The following is a 13748-nucleotide window of genomic DNA, read 5'->3' on the forward strand; positions in this document are numbered from 1 at the left end:
CGGCCCGTTATTTGCGCGAATTACGTGACCTGAGTGTACACATCTAATGTCATGTACCTCCACAAACCTATCAACCAACTGTCGGATCTCTGATACGCAGATCCAGTGATGTATTTCATCCCAGTGACGGACAGACAAGCTATAAACATATGGTGATAAGGTTTTGGCGCTTCGATGTATGTTCGACGGAAGCTCCAAAGGCTGCGCTCCACGGCAAACTTGTTTAGCATTCACCCCTCTACGAGTGGCTATCGCGCTGCTTCCGCCCTGAAGAACTGACACTCGGCTACGTACAGTCGCTTCTGAAACATAGGTCACTCAAGTAAACAACTGCGCAGTTGCCGCAACCGGGCGCGTACACTGTACCGTCCAACTGCCCAGCAGTAACTCGTTTTCAGTAGTATGAATTTTCATTCTGTGCCCTCCAGAGACTTCCAAAACATAGACGATTCATAAACAATTACTCAGTTGAGAGAGAGTCAACCATATAATAAGACTACCCAGAAGAAACGAACTTTCCTCTTCACCCCCACCTATTACCGCTCCAGTCAAATGACCCACTCAACATGACCGCTTCAGCGATGCTATTTAATTATGGTGCCAACCTTCGGCACAATTACAAGTCGTGTTCTTAAAGGTGATATTCCTGTTAGTGCTTCTCTATTATAAACATGAGAAGGGGATTTGTCATGCTGAAGCCTACCCCTGATGTCATTCAGTCTGTACAATGAACAAGCGGTAAAAGGAACAAAGTACGAATTTGAAGACGGAATTAAATTTCAGGGAGAAGTTGTAAAAATTTTGAGGTTTGCCGATGACATTGTAACTGAGTCAGAAGCAGTGAAGGACATGGAAGAGCAGCTGAATGGAATGAACGGCGTCTTGACAAGAGATTGTAAGATGGACTTCATCAAAAGTAAAAAAGCGTGATCTAATCTAGTCGAATTAAATCAGGTGATTCTGAAGGAATAGGATTACGAAATGTGCGGCCAGAGTAGTAGACGTGTTTTGCTATTTAGACAGCAAAATAACTTACGATGGCTGAAGAAGAGAGGATATAAAATGATGTCTGGCTACAGCAAGAAAAGTATTTATACGAAAGAGGAATTTGTTAAGATGAAATATAAATTTATGTTTTGGGAAATATTTACTGGATGTATTTTTCTGTAGTGTAGCGTTGTACGGAAGTGAAATATGGATGATGAGTGCTTCGTGACAGAAGAGAACAGAGGATTTATAAATGTGGGTACTACAGAAGAATGCTCAAGATTAGATGGGCAGAACGAATAACAAATGAGGAGGTATTGAATTGAACTGGGTATAAAAGAAATTAAGACAAAGAGGAATTAATGACATTAGCTGCCACTGGGCACTGATTTAAATCAATGGTTAAAGTTCAAAATTTGTACTGGATTGGGATTCGAAACCGTATTTCCTGCTTACTAAGCAGTTGTACTGACCACTACGCCAGCTGAACGCATTGGTCACGGCAACTGCGTGGACTACCCCAGCACACCTCTCGTCAGACCTAAGTTCTCGACTTATCCACGAACTACTGAAGTAGTGCCCCTTGATCATTATGCTGATTAATGTGCGGCATTTCGCTGATTCTCTTGAGTTCTAGAGTGATTTGCATCCGCTCTGAAGTGATCATTCGCTGTTCTCGTGTTAATTATACATGCGGTGTCTGTTCTTTGGGTCATGTCCGAAAGAAAATCTGCCCAGCCGCCGCACTCGGGCGAATCCTCTGTACCGTCCAACACATTTTCAGCATTAAAAATTATCATTCTCTACCATCCAGACACTTTCTAACCATTGGTGACTTAAAGACATCTACACAGCCACAGCAGTCATGAGAGAGAGAAGAAAGAACAGACACCACTTATAGAAAAGAAATTCATTTCACAGCTTGAAGTGGGGTGGGCGGGAAGGGGAGAGGCGGTAAAATTGTAGAGGGAGACCAAGCGATGAATACGATAAGTGGGTTAAAATGGATTTAGTCTGCAACAGTTACGGAAAGTAAAAGAGGCTTGCAAAGGACTGAGTAGCTTTGAAAGCTGCATCAAGCCAGTCTCCGAACTGACGACCACAACAACAATAACTGCTTGTGTATTGATATGAGCGCGGTGACATTCAGAACGATCCCTGAGGAGACAACGCAAGCAGATAGCATGCCCCCAGTTGTATGAAGCAGCTTGTGCGACGGCTCTTTCATTGGATATTTGCCGATAATATTTATTCAAAAATAATCAGTTATGAAGTGTGTAAGGATTCAGTAGTTCTCTCGCTATTCCCACATAGATGGGTTTGTATCACAGAGACCTCTTGGTTGAGTAATGCAAATGATCTTGCCTTAATGATATACGTCACTTTTCCAGTGTTGAACGTGTACTAACTGACCCTTCTACTCCGTTCTGAGTCACTCTAGGGGAAAACAGCGGCATTTTTCCCACTTTACGCATACTCTAACCAACCTGCACAATTTTCCAAATCTTAGTTGATTTCCAAGTATAGTATAAGCGTCCGTTCCCCATACTTCAGCAATTCGACTTTAAGTGTGTGTCTCCCATCAATTTCTCCCTCACGTCGAGTTTACACATCTTTCTCCAATAATTTCATGTTAAGTGTAAGGAATTTTACTTGCCCAAGCTTATCACGTTATACACACTTCATGGGTTCGAGTCTAAGAGATGCAAATCCTTCACGTATTCTGTTGTGAAATCACAGGAAGTTATCTTCATCTCCGTTCTCATTTCATCAATTTTTCTTCTTTTTTTGTTTTTTGACCTATTTGTGTTTTTGTAATCCATTTGCTCATTCTTGCAACATATGCTACCAGTGTTCTACCTTACGACATGCGCCTCATATCGTATGTTGTATTATTATAATAACATCCTTCTCCCTATGTTAAAATCATTCTGAAAACATTGACTGTGAATGTCCTTAACCGATTATTAAAAGTAAAGAGTAGTGATAAGCAAGTTATGCAACACATTTTTTTCTGAAAGTAGGTGGTTTTATTAAGGATTCCAGTACATATTATTCCCTACTCTTGTGCATAAAAATGCTATTTTTCGCTATAATCTGCACTCAGCGCAACAACTTTTCTCCACTTTGCTGGGAGGGTTTCTGTGCCTGCGTGGTACCGCTCTACCGGTCGACGTCGGAGACAATGTCTTACTACATCAGTAACCTCCCCATCATCTTCGTACTGTTTCCCGCGAACTGCATTCTTCTTTCGGACGAACGGATGGAAATCTGAAGGTGCGAGATCCGGGCTGTAGGGTGGACGAGGAAGAACAGGCAAGTGAGGTTTCGTGAGCTCTTCTCGGGGGTGCAGACTTGTGTGAGGCCTTGCATTGGCTTGGAGAAGGAGAAGTTAGTTAACATTTTTGTGGCGACGAACAAGATGAAGTCGTTTCCCTAATTTCTGGGAGGTAGCACAGTACACTTTGGATTTGATAACTGCACCTCTAGGGGTGGAATCAAACAGAGTAACCCCTTCAGAATCCCGGAAGGTTGTCGCCATGCTTTTACCGGATAAGGGTGTGGCTTTGAACCTTTTCCTCGGAGGAGAAGTGGTGTGGCCCCACTCCATGGATGGCCATTTTCGTTCCGGCTCGGAGTGATGAACCCATTTTTCATCCCCTGTGACGATATTCGACAAAACATTGTCACTATTAGCCACGTAGCGCGTAAGCATTCTGCACAGCCGGTCGTTCAGTGGGCTCTTTATAGTCTTCTCTTAGGCGGCGGCGAGGAACTCGGAAGGCACACACGTTTAAGTAACCCAACTGGTAGACGAGTGTGTCAGCACTATCAACAGAGACGTCCAGTTGAGCAGCGAGGTGTCTGATTGTGATCCGTCGATCACCTCGAATGATAGTGGCCGCACTTTCCAACATTGCATGAGTCACAGCTGTGTGTGGCTGGCCAGGTTTGCGCGACCTTTTTTGCGATGACGAGAGGCGCTACGCCCAACGACTCACCGTGCTTTTGTTCAGTTCCAGGTCTCCGTAAACAACCGCCTATGAATATCTGCGATGCTCTGGTTTTCCGTCAAAAGAAATTCAATGACAGCTCTCTGCTAGGAACGCACCTCCGTTACAGACGCAGTTTTGTAGGCTACATATAGCGCCATGACGTATCGGAACGGGAATATTCCACGATGTCCCGTAACGAATTCCACATTCTTTGCATTACTTATAGAACGCCCCTCATACTGCGGTAGTGGACACTTGTATGTTAGCTGATGAACAGCAGCCTCTGTTGGTGACAACTGGTGCCCACATGGATATGGGACCCTCTCAGGTTATCTGAGTCATTTGTTCATGTTTGATATTCGTATCAGTAGGTACTTGTTGAACTGTATGCCTCCAGTCGCATTTTAAGGGTTGTATTCTATTCGTTCCTTGTCTTGTTAGTGTTGTTATTTTCATTTATTTTTTGCCGGGATCAGATGACTCGATAGAGTGCACACAGAAAGAAAGCGGGTTACCTGCGTAGCATAGGACAGTGCAAGTGGTTGAAACTGCGGGAAGAGTACCCCGTCTTGTCTAATGGGGCAGCGTACAATGGTAGCCGGCTGGTGGCGGGGACTTGAGCAGACATGCAACTGCCTGTGGCCAGAATGTACCAGACATTCTTTGCCAGTACCTATGCTACTAGTGCATGACGCGCTGCAGTGGTGAAATCGAGGCGTGATGCCTGCAATATTTCTCAAACGATTTCACAGAAACTATTCGTTAAAAAAATTGAATTTTACGTTACCTACAGCTCTGTATGTCATTTTCAAGGTGTAGTCCCCATCACTTCATAATGATCGTAGTTATTGTGATATCTCACATTTAAGTAATACATTGCACGAAATACAAAAAGTTTATAATGAAAAATGGACTTCACTATTATTTTGCTTTTGTTACATTCTAGATCATACATTAATGTACACGAAATTTAGCTAACATATTGAACTTATCTTCAGACTGGGGAGGTAGGTCTCAATCTGCCTCCAGTGTCGGAAAATGGATTTTATGTTGCCCACTTAGTACAATCACATGGGCCAGTGATAAGATCAAAATGTGATATTCATAACATCTCTCGTATCTTATAAATGGTTTGAGATATCAATATGAGATTTTGTCAAACGATTGTATGTGTTCCCACACTTCCGGCGAATCGGAAATATTGGACTGCAGTGAAATATAGACTAAAAAATACATAAAAATGTTATTAGAAATCGTCATGGCATGTGTAGCCATAGGAATGCAGATCCACACGCGGATCACAAATTTATGTCTGTTCTACAGAATGACTGCTTTACGAGAGGCAAGCATCATATAGAATTACAAAATGGTTGAAGTTGTATCTGCTCGTGTTAACAACTGAGTATTTGCTGTTTTTCTTTCTTGTTACTGATACCTGATCAACCTTGTGTTGCGTGCCTTACCTAACCACAACCGTCTCCTTGCAGCAATTTCTCTGGTGGCTCTGGACACACGCCTTGGCTGTCTGGATGGAAACCTCCCCCCAGACTCAGAACCCCAGCAAATGATCGAGGCGATGCATACCGTGTTCGACTGCATGCTCAAGCTGGACGTGAGGCCCTCGCCCTGGAAGTACATCAGCACGCCGGCCTGGAGGCGCCTAGTCAAGTCGCAGGACTACTTCTACCAGTAAGTGAACAAACTCCCTGTATGTTTTGTGCTGGTATTCAAGTTCGACATGCGAAACAAAAGGACTGCCGTAAATGCTGCATTTACAGGTCATGGTTGCTGTCTTCCCTGCCCAGCCGTGAACCCTCCTTCTGGGTAATCGTAGTGTACTGGTGCGATACACATTCCTCTGTCAACGCCTGCCCATTCTTACATCCTTCCAGAGCCAGGGACAGTAGCAGCTTGAGCTATTTTCACTCACAGCAAATGCTGCTGGTATGGGCACAAAGTGACACTAGACGCTGTGAGGGGGAGGGACGGGTTGAGGTGGGGGTGGGATAGAGCAGTCTAGTGGACAAAAATACAGTGTGGTGGTGCATCTGTTGTATAACCTCTCTTATGGAGGTCATCCACGCCCACTCTTGTGTGGTGACGATGCAAAAGGTTTAGCGTTACCCTGCCATGTGGAGTTGGAGATTTGCTGTAGAATAATTAGGGGATATGGATGTGTGATCTTTTCCATGTGTCACGAACCGTACATAAAATCTTGTCCATGTGTTACGGACTGTACGTCACTTAACATCGTCCCAACTAGGAGATAGTTGACTGAGTGAATGAAAAATGTGAGGACATTGTGAAAAAACTGCCGCAGCGCCTCAGTGAAGAAAAAACATCCGTAACAATGTAACAGATACCAGAGCAAGTATCAGAATGACTGTTACGACGAACTTGCGGCTCTTAATGTTGCCGAAGTAAATAGGATGTAAACTGCAGACAGGAAACAGTAAAAATAACTTTTCAGAAGAAAGTATTTCTATAGACCAAAAAGTACATCTAATCTAATCTAGTGAGAGAGTGTGATTTCAAACCATTGATAACACATGCAAACATATGGACTTTTTGGCTCATTAATTGGGTCAGAACGACACAGACTAGGCAACTATTTCCCGACAATGCTTTCCCTGAGTACAAGGAAGTGGTTAGGATTATGTTAAAGGGTGGGGGGGGGGGGGGGGGGGGGAAGGCTTACGAGTCTGATTTGTTAAAGAGGACCTTGAAAAAGCTGATGTTTTACATTTATTCGAAAACCACATTAATGTTACATCCATAATTCGGTTCCAGAAGACCTTTGTACAAATACTATTTGGCCTATAACATTACGCAAAGAAAGCTTTCCTTAAAAAAAGTACGACATATATCCTCAAGTGTATGTGTATCTGAGAAATACCAAAATGAACAATTAAATATTCGTAGTTTTTTGTTTGGGAACATGATAACTTCACTCTCTGCCAAATGAATTAAATTTCTTTGCTAACAAGGCACAGCTCAGTCTTCTAATATAAGGTTCACTATCGCACAGCAGAAAAATCTTGACGTTGGACTGAGAGCTTATGAACTTAAACGGGTTCATATCTGTTTCAACAATAGCTACTCTTATCCTACTTGAATCTTCTGTTGAAATTTACGACTTACGTGAAACCAAGTCAGAATTCCTTCAGCACATCGAAGTTCCTCAATTCAATCTCAAATTTTTATTAAAGAATTTCTTAAGTGATCAAGAATTTGTTCTACAATTATTATTTCAACAGACAACTTGAAACTATAGCAACCAAATTTATTTATAAAATAAGACGGAGTGCACAAATACTAAGAGCTATAGTTTCGGGATCTCAACACTGGTTTCAGCTAGACTTCTAATGTATGCCACCTCCTAAATGAGTTTGCATAATCCAAGAAAATACTGTTACACAGTCTCTCATGCTAATAAACTCCTCTACAATGTACAACGTACGTTGTCGTTTATATGACGTTAAAATTGTGATGGTTGGACTCACTGTTCGAAGGATATTACGGATCAGACATTTCACAGCAGAACATCATTCTTGTAGGAAGAAGAAATGATATATCGCCGTTTGACAAGTGAGCCATCTTTGTGCACAGAAATATAGCACAAAATGGCGATCGCTAGCCACCTTCCAATGCAAATGTCGCTGAAGCAGGACCATTGTCGAAATCTCATATCTTATACAAACGAACACCAAAATTAAAAACTCTATGTCCAAGTAATAATTACACCACAAATCAAGACATGTACTACTACAAAGTAGCAAAAGCTTATTTTTATTTAGTTGTTTCTTGAATTTCAAAACGTTACGGTTTGAAGATAATAATAGAACACGTGAAAAAGAAACACGAAACAAAAGAATATGAGTAAAACAATAAATTAATTAAAATACTTTGAAATAGATTAAAGCAATGCTATATTTAAACCCTAGATGAGTCACACAAAACGCTATACGAATGTCTTGTGTGTCAATTATCTCTACTTGGTGACAATAGCAAAATTATGAACTGAGTTAACCAATTTAACTACAGACATCAAAAAAAGTTTTACATCATCCCAGTTCCCAGAAGTCCTGAAGATAGACGTTGACTGTGGATATTGTATCACAGACACAGTCCCCCCGATGTCATTAACGACACCCCCCCCCCCACACACACACACCTCCTCTCAAAGCTGTAAACAACCATGCATGAGCAGCGCCTATTAGACGGAGTAGGTCAGACAGCCGATCAGTTCCAGTCTTTCCACCAGGCAGGAGGTACACGGCTTGTGTTGTCAGTAGTACCAGATCTGGTTGACCGAGGAGATAGAGAAGATCCAAAGAAGAGCGGCGCGGTTTAGCTTGCTCTCCAGGTTTCGAGAGGGTGCGTTTCTGGATGAGGTATCGAATATATTGCTTCCCCCTACTTATACCTCCCGAGGAGATCACGAATGTAAAATTAGAGAGATTCGAGCCCACGGAGGCTTTCAGACAGTCGTTCTTCCCGCGAACCATACGCGACTGGAACAGAAAAGGGAGGTAATGGCAGTGGTACGTAAAGTGCCCTCCGCCACACACCGTTGGGTGGCTTGCGGAGTATAAATGTAGATGTAGTTCAACCGTGGCTAGGGGGTCAATACCGCGGTTCGATCGCGTCCGCATTGTTACTTTGTGCCAGGAAGGGATCTCAACAATAGAAGTGTCCAGGCATCTCGGAGTGAACCAAAGCGATGTTGTTCAGATATGCAGGAAACACAGAGAGACAGGAACTGTCGATGACATGCCTCGCTCAGGCCGCCCAAGGGCTGCTACTGCGGTGGATGACCGCTACCTACGGATTATGGCTCGGAGGAACCCTGAAAATAACGCCACCGCGTTCAATAATGCTTTTTGTGCAGCCACAGGACGTCGTCTTACGACTCAAACTGTGCACTGTAGTCTGCATGAAGCACAACTTCACTCGCGACGTCCATGGTGAGGTCCATCTTTGGAACCACAGCACCATGCAGCGCGGTACAGATAGGCACAGAGATATGCCAAATGGACCGCTCAGGATTGGCATCATGTTCTCTTTACCGATGAGTGTCGCATATGCCTTCAACCACACAATTGTCGGAGACGTGTTTGGAGGCAACCCCGTCAGGGTGAACGTCATAGACACACTGTCCAGCGAGTGCAGCATGGTGGAGGTTCCATGCTGTTTTGGGGTCGCATTATGTAGGACCGACGTACACCTCTGGTGTACAGTAAAGGCTGTACGATACGTGAATGCCATCCTCCGACCAATAGTTCAACAATATCGGCAGCGTATTGGCGAGGCATTCGTCTTCATAGGCGACAATTCGCACCCCCCATCGTGCACATCTTGTGAATGACTTTCTTCAGGATAACGGCATTGCTAGACTAGAGTGGCCAGCATGTTCTCCAGACATTAACTCTATCGAACATGCCTGGGATAGATTGAAAAGGGCTGTTTATGGACGTGGCCCACCAAACACTCTGAGGGATCTACTCTGAATCGCCGTTGAGGAGTGTGACAATATGGACCAACGATGCCTTAATGAACTTGTGGGTAGTATGCCACCACCTCTGAAGGTCTCGCTGTATGGTGATACGACATGCAATGTGTGGTTTTCATGAGCAATAAAAAGGGCGTAAATTATGTTTATGTTGATGTCTATTCCAATTTTCTGCACAGGTTCCGGAACTTTGTAAACAAAGCTGATGCAATTTTTTTTTATGTGTGTATAAAGATTTTTATGTAGTATACCGAAATCGACGTATTATTTTCTTACTCTATCTGTATCATATAAAATCAGAGTAATCATTGAAGATTAGTTAGGTCTATCATTTAAATAATCATTTGTTTTAGATAAAAGATGAACTTGACATATAAGTAAATAATTAAAAATCATGTAAGGCAGGGATGTAGTCTTTCGCCTTTACCCTTTAGTCTATACATTGAAGAAGAAATGGGGCCGGAAAGAATATAGTGGAAGTGTTTGAGATGTGGTGCCATAGAAATGAGGAGGTTCCTCACAGAATCGGCGAGGAAAGTAGTATGAGGAAAACACTAACATGAGGAAGAAATAGGATTGTAGGACATGTGTTAAGACATCTGGCAATAACTTCCATGGTGCTACAGGAAGATGATGAGGGTAAAAATTTTAGGGGAAGACAGAGACTGGAATACATCCATCTAAGAAATGTAGACATTGGCTGTAAGTGCTACTCTGAGATAAAGAGGATGGCACAGGAGAGTAAGTCAATGTGGGCCGCACCAAACCAGTCGGAAGATTGATAAAGGAAGTGATCTTACACAATGACCTATTTCAGCAGTTTGATTACTGCACCTAAAACATACATACTTTATAATGCCGTTCTTGGGACAATGAACGTAATGAAGCTCTGAGGATGGGTCGTGGGTCATCTCAGGATAGCTCAGTCGGTGAGAACACTGTCAGTGAACACGTTGACATCCCACCTTTCCCACACAAAATCCTTCCCAATATTTCCCTCAGCTCATTAACTACCGACAGTAATCAGATGCACCGACCAACATCTACATACATTGCCCATAAAAAAAGTGAAGTGCCCAGAAGATATGGTTGTATGTCAGTATAACTTCGTGTATGTACACACCTTCCGGGAATATGTAAATGAGTAGAGTTGCAATTCTCTGCGATAAGTAGAACGACCGCCAGAGTTGATGTTTACTGTTGCTACCAAACCTGGCAAGGAATATAAGGGGAGTGAACAGAGTCAGATGTTGAGGCATCACTGTGAAGGACACTTGCCCTATTCTCACGAGAGGCAGCGTTAACAGTATGAAAGGAGCCTCATAGCTGGCGTACATTTGGTCAGATAGTCGAATAACGCAATATACAAATTTCTGGGGGATTCAGATGTGACAGTGCCCTGATTCAGAACGCCATGAGAACGTGAAGGCAGGCGTACTTGTCGTCAAGGTTTAGGTCGACTATATCTGATCACTACAAGGAACGATCGCCGTACTGAGAAACAAACACGTAGTAACGCTTTCAAATGTGTACCTACCATCCGATAGCTAGTACTAAGTGGTAATTAATCAGAAAGTCAGAGATACGTCAAATACACATACTGAAATTTGCCCTGATTACAATGGCCTACTTAAGTCTGCGAATGTTGACCCATAACAGTACTGTGTTAGTGAAGTCTGACCAACTTCATGAATAACGTAACACAGACAACACTTACTTTGCGAAGTAATTAAATAGGGCATAGAGAATGATTAATTCACTTTAAAAGAATTACCATTCGTCTTTGAAAATGTTAAGTACATCCATCATATAGGCAAAACATTCAGTAAGCATGCTTGGTTTATAAATATGACCCCAAATAATCTTTATGCAAGAAGCTGAAGATATTGGAAATTCGAAGAATAGTGTCTGAAACCTGACATAGCATCTGCTGCTAAGAACATCTAAAAAAAACTCACCTTTTGGAATCTGTGGGGTGATACTAAAAATGTTGTCAGTAACCTTACACTGACTGAATGAATGCTTCAAATGAAAAATAATTCTCAGTGAGAAAGTAACTGTCCTGAAGGCAAATGACGTCACCTGAACCCTAGTTATTTAATCTCTCTCTCTCTCTCTCTCTCTCTCTCTCTCTCTCTCTCTCTCTCTCGACATATATGTGACACCCTAGAAACGCAGGCCTCATGAGCATCAGCACTGTGGAGTTGAAACGTCCCCTTAGAAAAATTATACACGAATGTGCTTAAACTGACACACAATATTTTTAGCGCAACGCAGTCTGACTTTCAAAAATCCCTACAAAAGAATGGCCCTCACTAACATTAACCTATACGCTTCACATATCACTTACCTCACAAAAATCTTGGTTACTCGAACTACTGCAATACAGCGAGCAGCACTACTGCCAACTAAGTAAAAGATTCAAACTACGGAAGGCACTAACTACTGATAGGCATAGTTAGCAAATGAAAGATTTTGATAGAGAACAAACAATGTATCTACCTTAATAGTCATAATATATATAGCAGTTCATGACATCCATTATTACAAATTTCAAAACTCCGCCATCTCTCTCCCCACATCCACCACTGCTGGCGGCTCACCTCCAACTGCGCAACGCTACGCGCTGTTAAAATCCAGCTGCCCAACACTACAATGGCGAGTATTACAACAATGCCAACCAGCCACTGACTACAAACAGAACAGCCAGTGATTTTTCATACAGAGAGCTACGTGGCGTTACCAATAAAAAAAACCTAAACAGCCTACTTACAGAGTTTATAACCTCCAGTGACCTATGCTCAGGGGGTAGCGTCTTTGACTAGTAACCAAAACGTCCTCGGTCCCGGGTTCGAAAACCACCACTGCTTAAGTTTTGATTAATAATCAGCATTGGCGGCCGAAGACCCCCGGCGTACGAAGTCACCCTCATTCTGCCAACGACCTTGTCAAAGAGAGCGCAGCACCGGATAAAAGTTCAGGGCACTCTCTTGTCCCTGAGGTGGGAAACTGTACCCAAAGGCTGAAGAATCAGCGGTGGTCAACGGCATACGGATTCAGAAATACAGACGGCAATGGAAACCACTGCATTAAAGACGCATGACGTATATCCACAGGCTCAAGAGTGGAATTAGAATTTAAGGTGAAAGGATATCAATGATAAAATTCGTTGACGGCATTGCTATCCTCAGTGGGAGCAAAGAAGCATTACGGGATCTGCTGAATGGAATGGACAGTCTAATGAGTACAGAATATGGACTGAGAGTAACTCGAAGAAAGACGAAACAGATGAAAAGCATCAGAAATGAGAAAAGTGGGAAACTTAACATCAGGATTGCTGCTCACGAAGTAGATGAAATTAAGGAATATGCTATCTAGGCAGGACGATCGTAGCAAAGAGGACGTCATAAGAAGACTAGGCATTGGCAAAAAGGGTCATTCTCGGCTAATAGAAGTCTAGTAATATCAAACATAGGCCTTAATTTAAGGAAGAAAGTTTTGAGTGTGTACGTCTGGAGCACAGCGTTGTATGGTAGTGAAATGTGCACTTTGGGAAAACCAAAAAAGAAGAGAATCGATGCATTGGACATGCCGTGTTATAGAAGAATGTTGAAAATTAGGTGGAATGACAGGGTAAGGAATGAGGAAGTTCTCTAGAGAATCGGAAATGAAAGGAATATATGGCAAATACTAACGAGAAGAAGGGACAGGGTGGTAGTACATCTACTAAGACATCACAGAATACGTTTCATGATACTAGATGGAGATCTAGAGGGTAAAAAGTGATTGGAATGCATCCAGCAAGTAATTGAGGACGTAGGGTGCAGTTGCCACTCTGAAGTGAAGAGGTCGGCACAGGAGACGAACTCGTGGCGGGCCACATCAAACCAGTCAGAAGACTGATACCTTAAAAAAAAATTAAATATTTTACGTTGAACATGTAAGCGAGGAAAGATTTACGGAAGGCTTGAAATTATGCTTAAAATTTGTTAGAATTCGCTAACTTTTCTTATTCTCAAACATTGGATAACTACTGTTTGAGTAATTGGATCTCTATTTTAAGCAAAAGCAAATTTTTCACGCATCTCAATATTTATGGCGTCGTATCTCCTTAACTGTGTGTCTTAGAAAAACTGGGGTAAGCTATGAGGTACAGACATTGGTATATGTAGATACTGTCTGCAAAGTGTGTTGCGAACAGAGTTGTCAGTAAAGAAGTAATAAATTAAAACGTCATGTGTGATGCTTAAATT

General features: G+C 42.4%; 1 protein-coding gene across 1 annotated transcript in view; it reads left to right on the top strand.

Moving 5' to 3' along the window:
• The window catches only part of LOC126266725 (probable cytochrome P450 301a1, mitochondrial), a 172134-nt gene that overhangs the window by 110262 nt on the left and 48124 nt on the right, over positions 1 to 13748 (top strand). The window contains exon 7 of the mRNA XM_049971201.1: positions 5471 to 5672. Within this exon, the coding sequence (XP_049827158.1) occupies positions 5471 to 5672 (202 nt within the window). The remainder of the gene's footprint in view (positions 1 to 5470; positions 5673 to 13748) is intronic.

This window comes from Schistocerca gregaria, chromosome 4 (genome assembly GCF_023897955.1).
Source record: "Schistocerca gregaria isolate iqSchGreg1 chromosome 4, iqSchGreg1.2, whole genome shotgun sequence".
In the NCBI taxonomy this organism is placed as follows: Eukaryota; Metazoa; Arthropoda; class Insecta; order Orthoptera; family Acrididae; genus Schistocerca; species Schistocerca gregaria.